Consider the following 21,125-nt stretch of genomic DNA (forward strand, 5'->3'; position numbering starts at 1 on the left):
AACAAAGATTACTTTAATAATTCATTAAATCAAAAGCATTTCTTTGCTCATTTGTGAAATGAGCAACCATTAGTTTGCTCATTTGTCAAATAAGCAAATAATTAGTTACTCATTTGTAAAATAAAAATTTCTTTGATCATTTGGAAAATGAGCAATTAATTTTTGGAAATTTTACAAAAAACACCTTTTATAAGGCATTTTTTTTTTGCAAAAAACCACCTTATAAATTTTTTTGTTTTTTTTTTTGTTTTTTTTGCAATGACATACCTTAATACAAATGTTTTTTTTGCAATGCAACACCTTTAGCCGGAAAAGATGGTTTGATCCAGTTTTCCGGCGTTGACTCCACCAAGTGCGAGTCACGTGACATCTTAAAACCACTCTCCAAGTACGCCACCTATCAGAACGTCCAACGCCTACCCACCCTAGCCACCTAAACCACCTTACCCACCCCACCACCACAAGATCTTGACATTCACCTCTTACCCACCTCACCATAACCACCATAACCACCGAAATAAGCTTTTTCAACACCTCAAAAGCTCTATAACGGTACCTTTTGTTCTTCAAATTTTATATTTCAGTCGAAGTAAGCACTTCATCCCCAATTCGAAACCTAGGTTCTACTTGGCTAGGGTTTTCCTTCGAAGCCCTTGTCACAAAATCTTCATTATTCGAATTCGTCGTATCCTCAATCGATGATTTATAGGCTAAAATGGGTTGTCGATGAGTGAATTCAAGTGAATCTAACTTCAACCCTAGAAATATAAGTAGCATTAAATTGCTAAGAATGTTTCCAAAGTCGAATTGAAGTAATGGTTGAGCAACTTAGATTTTCAATTGGAAATAGTTGATAAACTCTAATAGGCAAAAGACCAGTGGCGAATCTAGGAATTTAAACAAAGGGGGGCACCAATATCTACGAACATAAAAGGATATAGACTATTTTATTTTATTTTTTTTTTAAAAAAAAAAAAAAACTTCTATTCATAGAGGTAAATTCATAATGTAATAAAAAATTTCGATCATAACAAAGTTCTACTTAAAAAGTTACAATTGTTCTCGTCGAGTTTTCATATTTTGAAATCGGTTTACGATAGCATCTATGCTTACATTCAAAAACAAATCTTTTTCTAGATTAGTAACCAAACAATCATTCAACAACTGATCTCCCATGCTATTGCGCAATTTGCTTTTAATTTGAGTTATTCCTGAAAATTTAAAGCTCTTTCAACATAAGTTGTCGCCACAGGGATACTATCAGATGAGTTTCATTCTTTTGTGTCTCAACAAGTTTCATGGAAAGCTCATTAAGGTTCTTCAAATTCAAAAATCTCTCATCACTTTTTATATCCACAATAAATTTTGTAAGTGAATTTTCCATAAAAGAAATTTCAACACTCGAAATTTATTAGAATAAAATTTAGCAAGTCGGATCAATTTGTTAATGTCAAAAGAAGAAAATTGGTTAATGGGATTAAAGCAAGACATGCATATAAGTAATTTCTTACTTACCTTATCAGATCGATAATCAAGTTCTTGCAATTGTAGATTAATGACACTTAGAAAAACTTCAACTCGAAAATGGTGAAGTTTAGTCACTTGTGGCCTACCACCACGAAATTTTCGTCTCCCTGGGACAACATACTTTTCTTCCATGTTAGGAATTTCAATGTCATACTTAACCATAAATGTGGTTACTTTTTCCATGTGATAATCTCAACCATCATCTCATAACTCTTGTAAATGTCTCTTAGTTACATCAACCATTGTCATTGCATTCACAATATATTGATCACTTTTTTGTAATGCCATGTGCAACTCATTTGTAATAGAAAATATACTCTTCATCAAATGTGCCACAAAGATAAAATCAAAGGTCATCAATAAGTGAGTAAGTGACTCAGCTTTATTCCTATCAACACGATCAGAAATAGCTCCAATGTCATCAAGTGACTCAAGAATCATGATACAAATTAAGCACATTCAAAATGGTTCTAAAGTGAGAACCCCAACGAGTATCGTTGGGTCTACTCAAGCTACGCTCCTGATTTAAACCAGTTCCCAATTCAAGTTCACCCAAAGTTAGTGCCTCCGCAACATGTTCATCCTGTTTTTGTCGAAGAAACTCTTTTCTCTTAGGTGAACCACCCACAAAATTCAATAATGGTGCAAGCACATCAACAAATAGCCACCCACAATCAGCATTTTTCTTAGCTACGACAACAAGAGTCAATTGGAGTTGATGGGAAAAATAATGAACAAAATATGCAGATTCGGATTCACTTTTAATCAAAGTTTTAAGGCCGTTAATTTCACCTTGCATATTTCTGGCACCATCATAACTTTGACCACGAACTTTAGAAAAAGTGAGAGAATGCTCCATAAGTAAGGATTCAATTGCAGCTTTTAGGGTCAGAGATTTGGTATCAACAACATGGATAATACTAAGAAAGCGTTCAGTCACCTCTCCTCTTTTATTTATGTATCGCAAACAAAGAGCCATTTGTTCTTTATCAGATATATCAACACACTCATCAGCAAGAATAGCAAATAAATCACTTCCCAATTCATCAATTATTGCTTTGGTTAATTCTATTGCACAAACATTAATGACGTCTTTTTTATTAGTAGGAGATGTCATTTGAGAGTTACTCGGAGCATTTTCAAGAACTACTTGCCGAACATCAAAATTTTCAGTTGCAAGAAATTTCAGAAGTTCTAGAAAATTACCTCGATTCGACGAAGACTCACTTTCATCATGACCACGTTGCGGTAACCCTTGAAGTAATAACCACGCACCTCAAACACTTAATAGAAGCTTGTAGTCTCTTTCGATACTTACTCATAGTATCCTCAGTTTTCTTAGATAAACCACATGCAATGGAACCCTTCTGATTTTTAAAAACATTTAAATTCCCCATAGCTTGATTGTGGGCACTCATATTTCCTCCAAAATGCTTATCATATGCATTTGTTTTATTCCAAGCTCTAAATCCACCACTTACAAAAGCATCTCCACCTGGTGAATTTTCATTCTTGAATAAATAGCAAGGAAAACAAAACGTTGCATCCTTTTCAACACTATACTCAAGCCAAGATTTATACTTTTTAAACCACTTAGCTTAGTAAAGATGGGCATCATGCCGTGCCGGGGTGCGGGGCGTGCCGGGTCGTCGTTCCGTGCCGTGCCAACTATTGGCACACCCCAGCCAACGGCACGGCACGGCCCACGTGCCTGGCGGGCCGTGCCGCGGGCCAACCAGAATTTTTTATTTTATTTTTTTATTTTTATATATGTATATTAAAAAAATAAAATATATAATGTTTTTAACAACTTAAGTTTATATTAATAATCTTATTAATTGCTTATGTTAATGTTAATATATAGGCCAAATTAGAAAATAACACCTGCTAAAGACCCCGATTTTGTTTTTAACACCTGTTAAAAAAAAAGTTTTATTATAACACCTCCAAAAATCCCAAAATTTTGGTTTCACCACCCACTAACGGATTTTTGGATGGAAATCGTTAGTGGGGGCCATCATGTACACGTGTCAGTTGTTTATTGGCTTAAAAAAAAGAAAATTTAAAAAAAAAAAAAAAAAAACCTAACCCCCTAACTGAGCCAGCCACCGCACCGGCACCACCTGCGGCCAGCCGCCTCTTCCCTTCCCCTTCCCTATTTCCTACCCTGATTCCCAATTTCCGGCGCCAATCACCAATTTCCGACACCTCCCTTGCTTCCCCCACCCCAACCTAGCCTAGAAACCTTAGTCATCGGGAGCTTAGGGCCGTTTTCGAAGGTGGGAAGGGAAGAGGTCGGTTTCTGGGTTGAGGGAAAGGAAGGGGAGCCGGTTTCAGTGGTGTGGGAAGGGAGGGGGCGCCGGTTTCGGCGGTGCGGGAAGGGAGGAGGTCCATTTAAGGGGGTTGCGTTGGGGAGGGGAACCGTACTTTGGCGGCTTTGTGAAGGATGATAGCGGTTTTCGAGGTGGGTTAAGGGTGGGGGAGCCGATTTCCGGTGTTAGAGGTGGTTCGGCGGCGAAAATCGATGGCTGGTGGTCGGTGGTTGGTGGTTGGTTGGTTATGGGGTAGGCAGGGGAGAAGGCCACCGTTTGTGGCTGGCCGCAGGTGGTGCCGGTGCGGTGGCTGGCTGAGTTAGGGGGTTAGGTTTTTTTTTTAAAATTTTTTTTTTAAACTAATTAACAACTGACACGTGTACATGGTGGCCCCACTAACGGTTTCCATCCAAAAATCTGTTAGTGGGTGGTGAAACCAAAATTTTGGGATTTTTGGAGGTGTTATAATAAAACTTTTTTTTTAACAGGTGTTAAAAACAAAATCGGGGTCTTTAGCAGGTGTTATTTTCTAATTTAGCCTAATATATATATATTTTTTGAACAACCTTAATTTAATTAAGATTATATTAATAAATTATGTTTAAGTTTATATAAATAATTTTATTAATTTTGCAAAAAATAATAATTCCAGGTCGCGCCGGCGTGACGACCCACGGTCCAGCCACCGTGCTGCCGGCCGTGCTTGTGCCAAAATCTCATTTTTGTGTCCACGGCACGGCCCACGACCCACAAGTGGGCCGGCCGGTGACCGTGTCGTTCCAGAGTCGTGTTGGGCCCGTGCCGGCACGACCCACGTCCATCTTTACCAATAAGGGTTAAATCGACGCATTTTCGGCCCAAAAGGTCTTTGAGGAAATTCATATATAGTCTTTAGGCTGGCAAAGTTTTCTTTGAATATATGCTCTCTTAACAAGATCCCTGTCATCTAGATGAAACTCATATATCTTTTTTCTTAGTCCCGGGTCATGAGAAAGATTTACAACATCAACCACATTTAATCTTTCTTCATCGTTTGGAGCTTCAGTCCTAGGATTTGAACTAGCTCCTATTTCTGCTTCACCTCCTAAATTTTGAGGGCTATTTTCAGTTTCTTGAGATGGAGAATTATCAATTGGTTGAGAAAAATCAGGTTGATTTGCTTGAGATTGGGGAGGATTATGACTAGAGGTAGCACCAGATTCTTTATGAACTCTTTTTGAAAAATTTTTTTTGTAATATCTCTTGTTTTTGTTCTCTTCATACTGTAATTTTAAATGAGTATAATTAGTTTTTTTTACAATTACTCCGCACTTTAACAAGATACAATTATTTTGTATAGATTTACAATTAATTGATAATCCCTCATGTCAAACAAATTTACAATTTACTAATAGTAATAAAGTACCACCGTAACAAATTATCAATGTGCTATTCAACAGATTATATAATTCATATCAATTTCAATCATAAAATTTATTTAAAATATCAACATTAAACAACCAAATTAAGGACAAAAATTAAAACATTAAAGAATAACAAAGGACAATAAAAAAGTAACTAACCTTAATTTGGTAGATATGACACCCACAAACAAGAAACAATACAAAATTACACAAAAATTCGACCAATTTTCAATTTCGTCAAAACCTAAAGGTTATAACTGTTGAATACGGAGTAATTGCAAAGTACTCGTATTTTTTTTTACTGTTGGAGACTATTTGTTTTTTTTAGTGTGGTTGGGGTATTGGGGATTTGTACGAATAGTTGGGATTTTGGGAAGTCGGAAAATTGGAAATATTAGACTTTAGGGGAATAGGGGTTAGGTGTAGAATCCTAGAAGCAGTAGTATTCCTTTTTTTTTTTAATTGTACTTTTAAGGTTTTTTTTTTATTATTATTATTATTATTATTATTATTATTTTTACTTTTTGTCCAAGCCTCAAAGGAAACTTTTACAAGTTTACAAAATTACAACTACTCTAATGGGGATGTTCTGATGTTGCGGGAAGGTAAGGGCATGCTTTACATAATTAATTTTTTTTAAATTGGTCAAACAGATTTTTTTTAAAAGTGGGGGGGGGGGCACGTGCCACCCCGGACACTGTATAGGTTCACCCCTGCAAAAGTCATTCTCGTGTGCACATAGTTTGGGGGTAGGATTGGGGCATAAATTCATCAAACTAGGGTTTATGTGGAAGAAATCGGACTTCCTTATTGGGGTATTTCTGCATAAGAGGTGATGAATGTCAAGATATGGTGGTGGTGGGTTGGGAAGGCGGTCTCGGCAGCTAGGGTGGGTAGGCGCTGGGTGTTCTGGTGGGTGGCATAGTTGGAGAGTGGTTTTAAGAGGTCACGTGAGTCGCACATGGTGGAGTCAACGCCGGAAAACTGGATCAAACCCTCTTTTGCGGCCAAAGGTGTGGCATTGCAAAAAAAAAGGATTAAGATATGTCATTGCAAAAAAAAAAAAAAAAAAAGTGGTTTCTTGCAAAAAATGTCTTATAAAAGGTGATTTTTTGTAAATTTTTCTTAATTTTTTGCTCATTTGGCAAATGAGCAAATAGTTAACTGTTCATTTGTTCATTTATAAATGAGCAAATACTTGGTTGCTAATGAGCAAACATTTCGAACGGAAATTGAATTGAAAATCGCAAAAAAAATTGACAAAAAACTTAAGTAATGAAGATTCAATTGATGAAAACCTTAAATAATCAAACTAAAATCAACGAAAATCAAACTTTAATCAATGAAAATCAAACTAAAATCAACGAAAATCACCTCGAAAAAGAAACAAAGAAGTTGAAGAAGAATCAAAGCAAATAGTAATAAGAAAGGAGTAGAGAAATTGAAGGAGGAGAGAGAAAATGGTGCGTTGAATGAAGGAGGAGAGAGAAAACGCTGGAAAATTGTTTTTGAAATTATGTTTGATTGGGATAAATTGTAGCCATTGCATTAATATATATATATATATATATATATATATATATATATATATATATATATATATATATATATATGGGGAGGCTCTCGTGAGAATTTTTCTTATATGAGAACACTTTTTATGTTCTAAATTTTTACTCATATGTTCTAAATTTTAAATCTGATTTAAATCTAAATTAAATCAAATGTTCTAAATTAGTACTCACATGTTCTAAACAAAAAATTAGTTAAGTTAGACGTTATAAATTTTGAATGACTTATTCTGAAATTTTAACTTATATGTTCTAAATTATAAAACGTGCGTGTGTTCTAAGATTTTTAGTTATATGTTCTAAATTTGAAAGCATATGTTCCAATTTTTACTCACATGTTCTATATTTTTACTTATATGTTCAATAATTTTACTACCATTTTTTATATTTTATACCAACTGTTCTAAATTTTTTATTCACACGTTCTAAACTTTAAATCAGATGTTCTAAATTTTAATCATATGTTCTAAATTTCATAAAGCAAATTTTTAAAATTTTTACTCACATGTTCTAATTTTTGAAGCAGATGTTCTAAATTATTGCTCACACACATGTTCAAAATTATTATTCATATGTTCAAAATTATTAGTCATATGTTCTAAATTTAAATTTGAGTCGCATGTTCTAAATTTTTACTCGTATGTTCTAAATTTTTACTCACGTGTTCTAAATTTTTACTCACGTGTTCTAAATTTAATATATATAATATTAGTTGTGAGAGATACGCCGAGATAGTTACAAACTACTCAATAAAAGATTAATAATATTTATATCATGTGTGTGTTTCTTTTACCAAATAAATTCAAACAACCACCCTAATTAAGTGATTTAAGCTAAGCCTTTATTATGAAAAGAAAAATCATTAAAATCTCATTTATTACAAGAATTGTTCCAAGAATTCATTTTTTTTTGTTTGTTTGTTGTGTTCCACTTGGTTCACCCTTTTAGACTAACCCGAATTCGAGGTTCAATTCTGCGTAGTTAGGTTCCACTCCCCTCCCAATTGTTGTTATGAAGGATCGAACACGCGATCCTCCTTACCAAATGCAGCCTAATCACCATTGCACCAACAATCAATTATTGGTGCAAGAATTCATCTTCTTATTAAAAAAAAACACATCATTAGTGCTAAAATTTCATTTCTAAAATCCAAGTTAAGAGATAAATAAATGATAAAAAGACATGAGTAAATCAAACATAAATGTTATAGGAAAAATGGAATCTAATAATCCCACCTTTAGTATGTCTTCAAGAAACAATCTCACCTTTGATAGGGATCTTTCATTAACAATCCCTTTGACCTACAACTTGTAAAACAAGATGGTGTGATAAAAAAGAAAGAAGTTTGATCATTCTCTCTCCTTGGGCCACCAATCCACCACCCCGAAAACCCATTTACCCCCTGAATTGCAACCCTGATATGCACCCACCACAAAACTCTCCAGTCACACTAGAAAACCCTTTAACCACCCTGACAGACCCAACAACCTTGAAAACATCACCCAACCTCGAAAAACTCAACCCCAAGCCACGAAACACCTCCTAGCCATGAAAAATACCACCCCAGCCACGAAAAATACCACCAAGCCCCGTAAAACGCCACCCAAGCCATGAAAAGACACCACCCAACCCCGTAAAACAACACCCATCCCCGAAACTCCACCCACAGCACGCTAAACACCACCTAGCCCTGAAAACTCAACCCTTAGCCCCAAAAAACTCCACCTTAGCCCCGAAAAACCCCACCTAGCCGGCTAGCCCTCAAAACTCCAACCGTAGGCCTGAAAAACACCCTAACCACGCTTGAGAACTCCTTTCTCGTTGCCATTTCTCCGTTGATGGTGGTAATTGATTTCCCCCCCCCCCCCTTTTCTAGGGTTTGATTTAAATCTATTATTGTTAATTTTTTGTTTAATTGATTGGATGTATTTGGGTGGTTGGGAGAAGGTTGCAGCGAGGGAGGAGATGGTAGATACGAGAGGATTGCAGCGAGGGAGGAGAGCCGTCATGGAACGGGAAAGCCGGTGGGAGTAGGGCTGTCGGGGTGGGGAAAACAAGGTAGATTTTTAATTTTTTATTTTTAAAAATAAAAAAAAGATAGACCAATAAAAATTTGACACGTGGAAGGACAACCTAATAAAACCAATTACCAACCTAAGAAAATCGGTCAAGGATTGTTAGTGGAAGATCCATATATAATAAAGGTGGGATTTTTTTTTTCTTCAGGAATTTCAAAAGGTGATATTGTTTATATGGAAGACACACTAATTTAAAGGTGGTATTATTAGATTCTATTTTTCAATGTTATACCATGTCAAACTTTCACCGAGAAGCCCATGCATAGTTCATCCCACGCATCAAGTTATGTTAGACTGTTAGTGGATTCCTCTTAATAGTTTTTACATATTTTGTTAATTGATTAAAAATGAGCAAGTCGACACGTGAGTCAACTCGTCATACTTGTGCCAATTTTTGAAAATGATGTATAATAGTTTTTAGATATTTTGTTAATTGATTAAAAATGAGCAAGTCGACACGTGAGTCAACTTGTCATACTTGTGCCAATTTTTGAAAATGATGTATATCCATAGACCACAACCCATGGCACACCATTATGTCTTTTTGGGTCATGTTGGGGTTATGATGGACACGTGATAAGTTGGGCCAATGTCGTGCCAGATTTAAACAAACTGATTGCCAACCTATGCTCAATTCTAGTTACGGAGCAATTCAATGTTGAGCTATTTAAGAAAATTAACATCCCATTGTTTGGATTTATAAAAAACAAACTTTCATCTCATGGCTCCAAGTTAGGCGATGAATGTATAAGTTTAACTAAGTAACTAATTCTAATTTACTTTTCCATTTCAACCATTTTTTTTTACAAAAATTAAAAAGTAATCCAAAATCAAACCAAATGTTAGAGCATTTTGGTCTAGCTTGATCTTGTTTGATCAGTTCTAGTCCAACAATTTCTCATTTTCAAAATGCAACGGAGTTAATAAGTATAATGACACAATGTTTCTAGCTTATGTCACTAGTTGGTGAATTATTTTGTGATTTCATCATAGATCATGCTCCCTTATATTTTCTAAAACAAATAATAAAAATATAAAATACACCATTCAATGCGATAACAAATTAAATTTTAATAAAAGTTATCACACTAAATATGAAGTATGATCATATAATTAACGTCAATCAACAAAAAAATAAGGCGAAGAGAAGAGAGTTGCATGTGGCCACTAGTTCTACTATGGAATTAGGTACGAAAACTAAAGAACTTAATTGAAGAGTGGGTTGGTAGGAGAAGAAGCCCAAGTGCACACAAACTGAAATTAAGGGACCCATATCACATAAAACTGACGTACCAAAAATGAAATACCTGAACTTTACCTATCAAACACGAATCATATTATAGGAATTAATTATTGATGGAAAATTAAAGTACAAAAAACCAAAAATATATAATAAAATTAAAAAAAAAAATAAAAAATCAGAGAGAGTGTGAAGACTAAAGAATCGTACGATCAACTTCAGTTCTCAGAACTCCGCCATTAAAGCATCTCTGACAAAGCTTTAGATATTAGAACCTCGGTATATATTCATCCACGATTTTCACATTACGGTAATTCCTACTTTGCTTTTGAATTTCATTTTTGAATTGAATTTGTGTTTTTATTGGGTTATTTTTTTCCCGTTTATTATGTGGGTTAGTTCGGATTTTAGAAATGTTTGAAATTAGGGGAATTTGGTGATTAGGGTTTCATTTTTATGTTAATTTGTGCAAATGGGTGGTATTTTTTTTGTTGGATTTATGAGATTTTTGTTTAGGTTTATTTTGGGTATCTTTCTATTTTTGACATGCAATGATTTTGTTGGTATTTAAATTTTTAAGATACTTGAATTTGTGGGTTTGTATAATTTGATGCGATTATTGGCATTTTTTAAGGTGCATTGTGATGGCAATTGTATGTTAGGGTATTGCAGAAATGTGACTTTTGGGAAGAGTGGTAGCTGGGTTTAGATAAATTTAATCATGTTTATTAGTAAGGGATTTAGCATTTCATATGAAACTCATTTAGTGCTTTAGAGGAACAATTTTAATGGAATTTTTTTATGATAATTGTCAGAACTTTGTATCATAGAACAACAATTACTGAATGTGATTGTTATCCTGAATGGAGGAACAATTTATTGATTGTGCTGTGCTTGATTGGAAAGCTTCTAGCATTGTCCAATTTTCTTAAATATTAGTCTATATGTGAATATGGGTGCTATCGAATGGCTAAATGTACAATACAATTCGTGGTATAGGAAAAGGTACAGGTGCTACCCATAGTGAATTGGGTGTGCTTTAAATCAAAAAAGCCTGAAATAATATGGGTCATAGGGTTGTTGAACCAGGTCAAAGGTTTTACCGTATTGGGTTGTTTTTGGAATGGAGAAATGTAGTCTCTGTACTGCGTTTCTGGTAACACTGGTACTAGGTTGTTTTCAAGTGATTCAAATCCCAAATATTTTCCAAGATATTTTATGAAATATTCCAAGTTCTTGCAATAGAATGGATTGATAAGTAAGAAAAACATCTTTAAAGGTCATAAAACATCATCCTCTCTCCCATAGCGAGTAAATTTATTGTAGCCTTTATAGGTCCTTTTTTATGCCCAAGTCAATTCAAAGATCTTTTCATTTTAACAGTTTGATTTTGGACCTTTTTACATTTATACTAGCTTGAGACAGTGTTGTGATCTCAGCATCTATGTTCTCTGTGCTTGGATTTCTATTTCACCCCATTTCCCCTACAACCAAAGAATGGGACAATACTTAAAGTGTTGAAAATTTGAAAGAGAAACGGAATCAAAGAATTGAAAAAAACTTGCAATAGATATCTGTATTACTATGTGTGCTGCCAGCAGCTGTATACTCACTACTTTTTTAGCCATAAATTCCCATAGCAATAAAACTTAACAATAGGTGACCAGAACTCCTATTTTACTAGTAGTTTGGGAGAATAGCCTTTCTATAACAACCATAAAGCGGGGAAATGTTAAACAATGATGATGAAACAAAATAAGAAAACAGAAAAATCTTTCACCAGTAAGAGTTTTCATTTTATGGACTGTCATTCTGGGTGATGCTCTAGTGGCTTTGTAATATTTTAGCAGCCTTCTGGTGACTTTGACCAGTTGCCCTGTAAGGAAGGGGGTAATTTTTTTTTTATTAAAAACACATGGATGGTCCTCTGTGTCACCTTTGGAGGGATAATGTTAGGGGTCGCTGGGGTAGGCTAATGATTGACCATTTTCGTTTATGTAGCAGCACTTTGGACTCTCTGCCTGTGCCCTTCACCTACCACTATTCACTTGTTATAGTGTTCACTTGCTGTGCCCTTTACTGCAATGGCTTCCTATTATTTGGGGCACCTCATCTAGTCACCCTAGTGTGATTAGTACAGTCGCAGCTATGTATTAACAATAGCTAATAGCACCACTAATTATATTTATGTTGTAAAGATCTGTTGACTGAGGGAGCATTAAAATTTTGATGGAATCTGGTGAATTTTATATTTGATTGTCAGTCAAGAATTCTAGCAATAATTTTAGAAAACCAAGCTTCCCTTATTCTTACTTTATTTAATTTATTCCCTCTTTAGTCTTGCCATCACCTTTTACGGTTTTCTCTTCTAAGTTTTTTTTTTTTTAATATTAATCTGATGTTTATAGTATGATCAATGATGCATAAATAACTATTACTTTTTATTTGGTGTCAATTTGTTGACAATGGTATTGCACATGTGCAATACTCTCTATTTACTAAAACATAACTACAGAGCTGCCAAATTTATTGGTCAGATTAGGAAGGGTGTTCTTTGTCTCAAGTGAAGATGACTCATCTCCTCTACTTGGCCAGATATTACTTCTTTGGTCTTCCAAATGCCTGACATATTTTGATTTGTGCTACTAGCTAGAAGAGCAATCTAATTCATATGAATTTCCAAGGATCTATAATATTTTCTCAAAGAGGCTTGGGTGGGAATGTTCTTCTTGGTTGTTTAGGATTGCCTATTATCTTATGATTTCTAGATCTTCTTCAACAAAGTTGAAAGAGCATCAAATGCGTAGTTTTTTTTTTTTGACTTAGGAGCGTGATAAATTGAATCAAGTGCCCAGAAAGTATGTAGCTTACTTTGTATCCGTGTGTAAGTAGGATATTGAGTTGCATTTGCAATTTTAGGGTAACAAACTAACGATAGAGCTTTTTGAAATAATACGATAGAATTTGTGTACATGTGACTCCCTCCTTGTCACATACTACCTTAGGTGTTATGTTCAGGGTCTTAGAATGATTTGATATCTAGCAATTTGTTTTGATATGGTAGGATAAATTTCTGGAATTGCATATGTTGCTTTAACAATACTTAGATGGTATAGTGCCCCTTGAAAGTTCTGTAGGCTCTTAGCCTTCTGAACATAATTTGAGGTTATTAGATGATACATATGCTTTTTTACCATGTATTTGGATACTCTTGGTTCTCATAACCAATTATTTTAGGTCCTTTATCTGTATGGATCTATTGTTCTATCCCTCTAGGTCCGAGTGAGGTCGAAGTGTCCAACACCATGTAAGGTGTTGAGGAATGGATACAAGAGTTGGAACGAATGTTGGTGAAGTGTTGATTGTTAGGGGCATTGGTGGTTTAAGGAATGAGTTGTTGGTGAAATGTTGATTGTTAGGGGCATTGGTGGTCTAAGGAATGAGTAGTGAATGTAAATTCTGTCAGCTAACTTCATCACTTCTTTCTGTTCTTCTTCCTGATAAATTTTTCTTGTGGTCTCCTAATATCTGTCCACCCTCTATTTCTTCCTTTGCTCTCTCATTTGGGAGGGTGGGCATTATTGCTCTTTACCTGAGGCTTAGGTTAAGTGTATATTATGCTACCTTTAACCTGTTACTATAGGATCCTGGCTCTGTCAGGTTTTATGCTATGAATCTTTGTCCTGAACTCCTGATTTTTGTAATGGTTCAATGTGTCTGGGATTGCAGTTTAAGTCTCTCACTTTCTGAGTACATTATTGGAATATGAGTTGTTCTAAGCTACACTTTCATGTCTGAACCTGGACCTTTCAATACTATACCAGTTTCCTGTGTTTCGTTTAGAAGTGGATAAGCCTTTGTCACCTTTTGAGACTTGCTTCTTTTTAGACAGAGGCCTTGCAACTATGCTGGAATCCCAAATCATTTTTGCACTCAAGATGATGTTAGGTACATTTGATGGAGGTGGAACTAGCAACTAATCTGGAGTAGCTTATATCACTCATTCCTACCTAGTATTATTTTGGGAGAAAAAGAGGGGGGGGGGGGGGGGAGGGAGATTATGTCACGGATTTATATGGGAAGTGTAGGAAAAGGGCAAGCCAGATCATGGAGAGGAGGGGACCTATTGTGCAAAGATGAGTTATGCCTTTTATTTTTTCTTTATTCTTTATTTATACTTATTTTACAAGTTTCTTCTCGTATCACCTTTGCTTTGCACATTTTGCTGACTAAGATTTGAGTTTCAAAAACCATCTGAGGGTTAGCTATCAGAAACCTGTGCATATTGGGGTTCTAAAACATGATGTTCAGAAACTGCAAACTTTAACATGGAATGAGCTAATTTATCATTTCATGGGTGAGCCCATGCCTTTTTAGTAAATCTGAAGATAAAATTTAAAATGATAATTTTGACGTTGTGTTGGTTTTCGTTTTGGCTGTCTCTACTTTAGCTTGTTATGCTGAGCACCAACGTGCTTTGTTCCATTGTCCGAGAATTTATTGGAGTTCAAAGATCAAAATATTGATCCTTTTCCTATGCTATCTTGAATTGTTTCAGCTTTGTGTGCGCATCAATATATTTTTGTTTGATTTATACTGCATTTTTGGTGTTGTAAACTGTTGAACTTTTTACTGAAAATCTAGTATTTTGTTTCAGGTTCTTCACTTAAAAGAATTTTCTGTTTTTGTGACCTTGCCTCTCTGAGTGGCTGTCAACATGAGTACCACATGCACTGATGAGCGAGTAAGCATGAGCCTATGTTTACCTTGTTAGGATTGTTTTTTATTTGGAGTATAACCAAAAAAAAATTGGCTGTGCAGGAAGAAGGTACTGTAGTAGGATTTGAAACTCCTGATTCGCCTAGTTCAAGTTATAGCAGTGTATACCCTGGAAATGAAGATGAAGCACGTGAACCACCTGTTGTCCCTCCCCACTTGCAGCATACCCTGTTAAGTTGTCCTCCAAGTAGAGAAACCTCTGGTACACTTCCCCTGCCTCAAAACGTGATTGTAAATCATCTTTACATCGAAAACAGGGAGGCTCCAAGATCTGTTGTGGCGCTTGGTTTTACTCATCGCTTCCGGTCAAAGTTTGTCACAGTTGTTCTTTACAAGCCTGTCCCAAGAAGGGGGAGCAATGCTTGATGTATAGCCAGAAATTAGTTATTCAATTAGGTATTGCCCATTTTGCCTCGATTTAATGTGGACTAATCTGAAATTTTCTTCAGGGAAATTACCTTTGTGGTTTATTGCCTGGTAATCAAAAACTTCCATATCTAGGATTGTTCCGCCACACCGCCTCTGCATTGCCTAAGATTATTTGGTTAGCATCATATACAATGTTCTAGTAGATGAAGAATTTATTGGCAGCTTTAGATGTTGTACCTATTAAAGGGAGCTGACCACTTGTTTATATGTTTCTCGATGTCATGATACCGTTTCGTGATTGACATTGAGATTGTGTTTGGTTCTTCTTTGGTTGATGATGGGATTTGGAATGACTTCATTAATCCACAGATAAATATTTTGAAGAATTCAACATGACACTAATTTACTATTGTCTGAGGTGATTAAATAGCTAGATTTTTCTGAGTAAATTGTACCTCTCTTATTTTTTTTGTAATTAATGTTTTACGGATATCTCTCTACGTTCCAAAATACTTTCACTGTTCATTTTTGATTGCATCATTTGAAGTTTTGCATATCAACGTGTAATTTTGACCACAACTATATGATTATCTTCTAGAGATTTTTTTTTTTTTTTTTTAATTTTTTACAGTGAGAACTAGCAAGAAAACAAACAAAAAAAAAAAACAAACTAAAAAGACCAAATAAGAAGCTCCCGACGCCTAGCCTTCCCTGCCAACCAATGAGCCGGAGCGACCTAAAGCCTGGGCACTTTCTGAATCCTACAAGCCTCAATAAGGATAGTAGATCCTGAAGAAGCCAAAGCAACGAAATATCAACTCGACTCTGACCAGCAGCAACCTGGCATAAGACCACACAATCCGTATAAATAAGCACCCGTCGATAGCCCCTCCTGATTGCATTACGCAACCCCCAATAACAAGCCAACAACTCAGCATGAATAGCCGAAGAAGCATAAGTAGCACGAGCTCCTCCTCCAAGAACAAGAGATGAGTCGGGAGTCCGAAAAACCCAACCTACTCCTGTAGTATTATCCTTAACTGACCACGAACCATCCAAGATGACACAGAACTCCAAAGACCTTGAAGAATCCCCTGAAAGCCAAAAAGTAGAACCAAACAGGCCCGAAGGCATCCTAGTTGAAGGCCTCTTGATGGCTAAAACAAACCGTTGGGCTTCCTGACATCTTGTAACCCATCTAGAAGCCAGGACCAAAACTTCCTCAGGAACCATGGACTGCCGACGGAATCGGAAATTGTTTCTAGAAATCCAAATAACCCATAACAAAGCAAACAAAGTTGTCAAGCTATTCCAGTCCTTAGAAGAAGAAAAGGTCGAGATCACATCGACCAACCAATTCTTAAAGGACTGTGCTGACAAATCATGCAAACTAAAGGTCAATGAACTACACATAAAGAGGTGCTTGACCACCTCGCAATCACGAAAAAGGTGACCCACCGTTTCCTCCTCCGCATGGCAAAACGAACATAGAGGATCAACTGAAATACCCCTTTGAATAAGAATAGCAGCCACCGGAAGAGCATTGCGAAGCAACTTCCATCCAAAAACTTTCCATTTCGGGAGGAGCGGAAGACCCCAAAACCTATGCCACCACTGGGGAAGCACAAGATCCGTCCCCGAACGATGAGAAGTAGCACAAACCAAAGAAGTATAAGCCGATTTAGTCGAAAAGATCCCATCTCTAGTATGCTTCCAGTAAACAAAATCATCCATTGGCTGAGAAGGCCTTTCAAGCGCTAAAATCCTGATGGCCGTAGCAGCATCAAACAGGCGATGGACCTTAACCGTATCCCACGCGTTTGAACGCGGATCAATAAGTGAAGAAACATGAGTCGGAAGATCCGACTCGGAAACACCCTCCCTAAGAGTAAGAGGGCCATTCGGTACCCAAGTGTCAGCCAGAATTCTAACCTGGGAACCACACCTGACCTTCCACATAGCTCCTGAAGCCAACGTTGAGAAGCCCACCTGAAGACTACGACAACCCCAGGAAGAACGAAGAATCCGAAGCTCCGGGCGAGACCGGAGAGTCAGATACTTGGAGAATAGGAGGCGTGACACCAAGAGCTGGGGGTTGTGAGTCATTCTGTCACCTTGACGAGCCAAAAGCGCCGAATTAAAGCACCCTATATTACGAATCCCAAGACCACCTAGGCCCTTCGGTAAATGGAGCAAAGACGCTGAACGCAGAGCCAAGCCTTTAGAATCCACCGAAGATCGCCACCAAAACCGAGCAAGCAAATTATCGATATGAGAACAAATAGTCGACGAAATCTTGAACACCGAGAGAACATGATTAAAGGATGCAACCAATATCGAGTTAATAATAATCAACTTTGTTGCTGCCGACAATCGAAGAGAGGCAAAAGATGCCAAGCGAGCAGCCACCTTATCGATCAAAAATCCGAAATCAGTCACCTTACTTCTCCCTAAATCCACTGGAAGCCCCAGATAAGAACCAAAGGAAGGGGCCACCCGAAGTCGTAAACTACGACCTAAGGCCTCCTTATAATCTTTGGGAGTATTCGGACTGAACTTAACAAATGACTTATGCAAATTAATCATCTGTCCTGACTCTGCACAGAAAGAGATAAGAAGTCCCATTATATTATCACAGGTTTGCGGCGAAACCTTAAAGAACAAGAGAGAATCGTCCGCAAAAAATAAATGCGAAATAGAAGGACTTCCCCTAGCTATCCGAATGCCTGACACCAAACCTTGTTTCTTTGCTCTGCATAGCATGGCAGATAAAACTTCCATACATAGCACAAAAAGATACGGAGATAAAGGATCACCTTGCCTGAGACCACATTTCGGAACCAAGGCAGAAGTAAGAGAACCAATAACCAAGACTTGATAAGAAACCGTGGTAACACATTGCTCAATAATATGAATCCAGTAGGGCGGAGAACCAAAACCGCGGAGAACCCGGAGCAGAAAATCCCAGCGCACTCTATCATAAGCTTTGTTCATATCCAATTTAAGAGCTGCATAGAAAGTTTTGCGAGCTCTTGAAGAGTTCATATAAGAAAGCACTTCATGAGCCATCAAAGCATTATCCGACAGTAAACGGCCCAGGACAAAGGCATTTTGAAACCCCGACACCAAAGATGGAAGAACTAGACGTAGACGACCCGTTATGCATTTGGCCATAGACTTATACATCACATTGCATAAGCCAATAGGCCGAAATTGAGACACAATGTCTGGTTGAGAAACCTTAGGAAGTAACACCAGGAAGGTCCTATTCCAATCTTTCAACATATAACCATGAGCAAAAAAATATTGAACCGCCGAAATGACTTGAACCCCTAGCTGAGGCCAATGGGTTTTAAAAAATGCAGAAGAAAACCCATCCGGCCCCGGGGACTTATCATCAGCAATAGCGAATATTGCGTTTCTAATTTCCACATCTGAAAATGGACACATTAAGGCAGCCTGTTGAACGGAAGAAAGGACTGGAAGTTCTAATGTATCCCAATGAATATCACCTAAATCACCCGGAACCTCAATAGGGGTATACAAATCAGAATAGAATTTCAGAATCATAGCCCGTACTTCTTCCCTATCCGAAATCCAAGCCCTTGAGTCATCCTTAAGACTATGTATCAAATTTCGACGTTTCCTTGCCTGGACCACCGAAAACAACAGTTTTGATCCCGATTCCCCTAACGCATCCCATCTGACCTTCGCACGTTGGCGCTATTACAAATAAGCTGTTTGGGCTTCCTCCATTTTCTCATTACGGGCAGTGATAAAGAGACACCGAGCTAAGGGGGAATCTAAAGACATTGAATTAGCAGAAATATCATGACAAAATTTCCTCCAATTAATTCCCCAAGATTTCCTATGAGAAAGGCACCAGGATCGAAGTTTATCCCGAATAACCGACAGGCAGCGGGATAAATCAAACTGGGGTGAGCCTGAAAAATGGACAAGGCAAGTAGCAGAAATCAGTTCCACAACCTCTTTTGCCTCCAGACACCAATTTTCAATCCTATAAGGCCGGCGAATAACAGACCTATCAATTGTATCAGTGAAAATAATGGCTGCATGATCTGAGAAAAGGATCGGCTGATGCATAATAAGTGAATCTGGGTAGGAGAGAAACCAATCAGAGGTGGCATAAGCCCGGTCTAGACGTTCAAAAGTTGGATCCATATCAATACGTTCATTTGTCCAAGTATAAGAAGACCCACTAAAAGGAACATCAATAAGTCCTAAATCCATACGCCATTGAATAAAATCTAAACACCCAGGAATAGTTGCCGAACCCCCTACTTTATCAGAAATATATTCAACTTGATTAAAATCACCTATTAATAAAGTACTAGAGGTGATCTCTAACAAAATTAGCAATGGAAGACCAAACGCCATCCGATCAGCCAAATGAGGCGCACCATACACAAACACTACAAATTTTATTTCATCACCAACTGAAATTTTACAAGCTACATAGTTTGGAGATATATACAATGGTTCTACCAGAACCGGGGCCAACCAAAAAACAACCAACCCACCACTCAAACCAATAGCATCTAAACCACAACTACCCAAAAAAGGAATAGATGCTATCCTATGTACCACTCTATCAACATGAAGGATAGTTTCCATTAAAAAACAAACATCTAAAGCATAAGTGCGGACTAGAGACAAAAGATATGGAACCTTAGGGGAGTCCTCTTGAGTAATGCCCCTACAGTTCCAAGCACCAATCTTCATTTCATCATTGGTGACTCAGAGAGGGGAGCCACCGAACCCATAACAGAGGAACCAGCAGAAGAGTCCGACCCATCCAAACCCTTACGTTCCTTGAACGGAAGTAAACAGGGCAAGCAACCTGAAGCAGAATCTCCCACTTTAGAATCTGGCAGCGGAGGAGCCGAAGGTAACACATCAGTAGCTTCCCTCTTCGCAGGACAAACTCTACCAACCTGTTTCACCCATCTAATAAACATTTTAACTTTCCCCTTGATTAGAGAACAAGAACATCGAGCACCCTCCGCCACTGGTCTGACTATTGTATTATCAACCAACGACCAAGGAGCAGACGGAATAGCTGAAGTCGAACCAGATTCAGGTGAAGATTTCGACACCGGTGGCGAGCACTCCATTGGAACAACCTCATTCAGAATCTCCTCATCTGTGGTTATATCTTCCAATGGCACCGGCTCTTCAGCTTGTTGCACAGATGAAGAGAAAGAAAAAGTCCTCGAGGATGTATCAGCATTATACCCAGAATCTGCAGTAGGAGTAGTCTGAAAATCACACGATAACGAAGGGGAAGGAGAAGACAAAGCTCGAACTGAACCTTCTCCCATCCAAACCATGGACACGTGGAGTGTCATGTTGCCACCTCCCATGTATTGCCAAGAATGTTGATGATCTGCATGGTTTACACGTGGTGCACGCCTGGCCTCATGATTAACAATCTCAAATTACTCCCTAATTGCTCTATTAGGCCCCAAATCCATGCTTAATACCTCATTATCAGCTGACCGGAAAGCAGTAGGCGAAGGAGGAGGAAAAAGCCCCGAAATACTAGCCACCGACCTCGGAGTGGTCGAATCCCCGGCCGAATCAGACGACGTATCCAGCGAAACCAAGTGAGTATTCGCACCGTCATCCCCATAGTCTGAAGGATGAGAATCCGCTCCATATTCCGAAGGATCATCATCATCATGGACACCAAACCATAACTCTGTATGCCAAGAATCTGGAGAAGGGCAGATGCCGCGAAGCGAATCTGAATATAGATCAAGATCCGTGGGCCCAAAAAGAACACTGCCACCATTGTCGTGGACTCTACGATAACGACGTTCCAATCA

General features: G+C 37.5%; 2 protein-coding genes across 2 annotated transcripts; one reads left to right on the forward strand and one right to left on the reverse strand.

The window, feature by feature from the left end:
* Window positions 1–1,957: 1,957 nt before the first annotated feature.
* On the reverse strand, window positions 1,958–14,053 carry LOC110730798 (zinc finger MYM-type protein 1-like). The gene is made up of 4 exons (XM_021910621.1): window positions 13,950–14,053; window positions 4,772–5,021; window positions 2,846–3,038; window positions 1,958–2,781 (listed from the first exon to the last, which is right to left on the reverse strand). Exons 1-4 carry the CDS (start codon window positions 14,051–14,053, stop codon window positions 1,958–1,960), a joined length of 1,371 nt encoding a protein of 456 aa, XP_021766313.1.
* LOC110730929 (SNF1-related protein kinase regulatory subunit beta-3-like) lies at window positions 10,003–15,725 on the forward strand. Its single transcript, XM_021910765.1, has 3 exons — window positions 10,003–10,438; window positions 14,786–14,872; window positions 14,950–15,725. Exons 2-3 carry the CDS (start codon window positions 14,846–14,848, stop codon window positions 15,271–15,273), a joined length of 351 nt encoding a protein of 116 aa, XP_021766457.1. The 5' UTR covers window positions 10,003–10,438; window positions 14,786–14,845; the 3' UTR covers window positions 15,274–15,725.
* Window positions 15,726–21,125: the final 5,400 nt, after the last annotated feature.

This window comes from Chenopodium quinoa, unplaced genomic scaffold (genome assembly GCF_001683475.1).
Source record: "Chenopodium quinoa cultivar QQ74 unplaced genomic scaffold, ASM168347v1, whole genome shotgun sequence".
Classification (NCBI taxonomy): domain Eukaryota; kingdom Viridiplantae; phylum Streptophyta; class Magnoliopsida; order Caryophyllales; family Amaranthaceae; genus Chenopodium; species Chenopodium quinoa.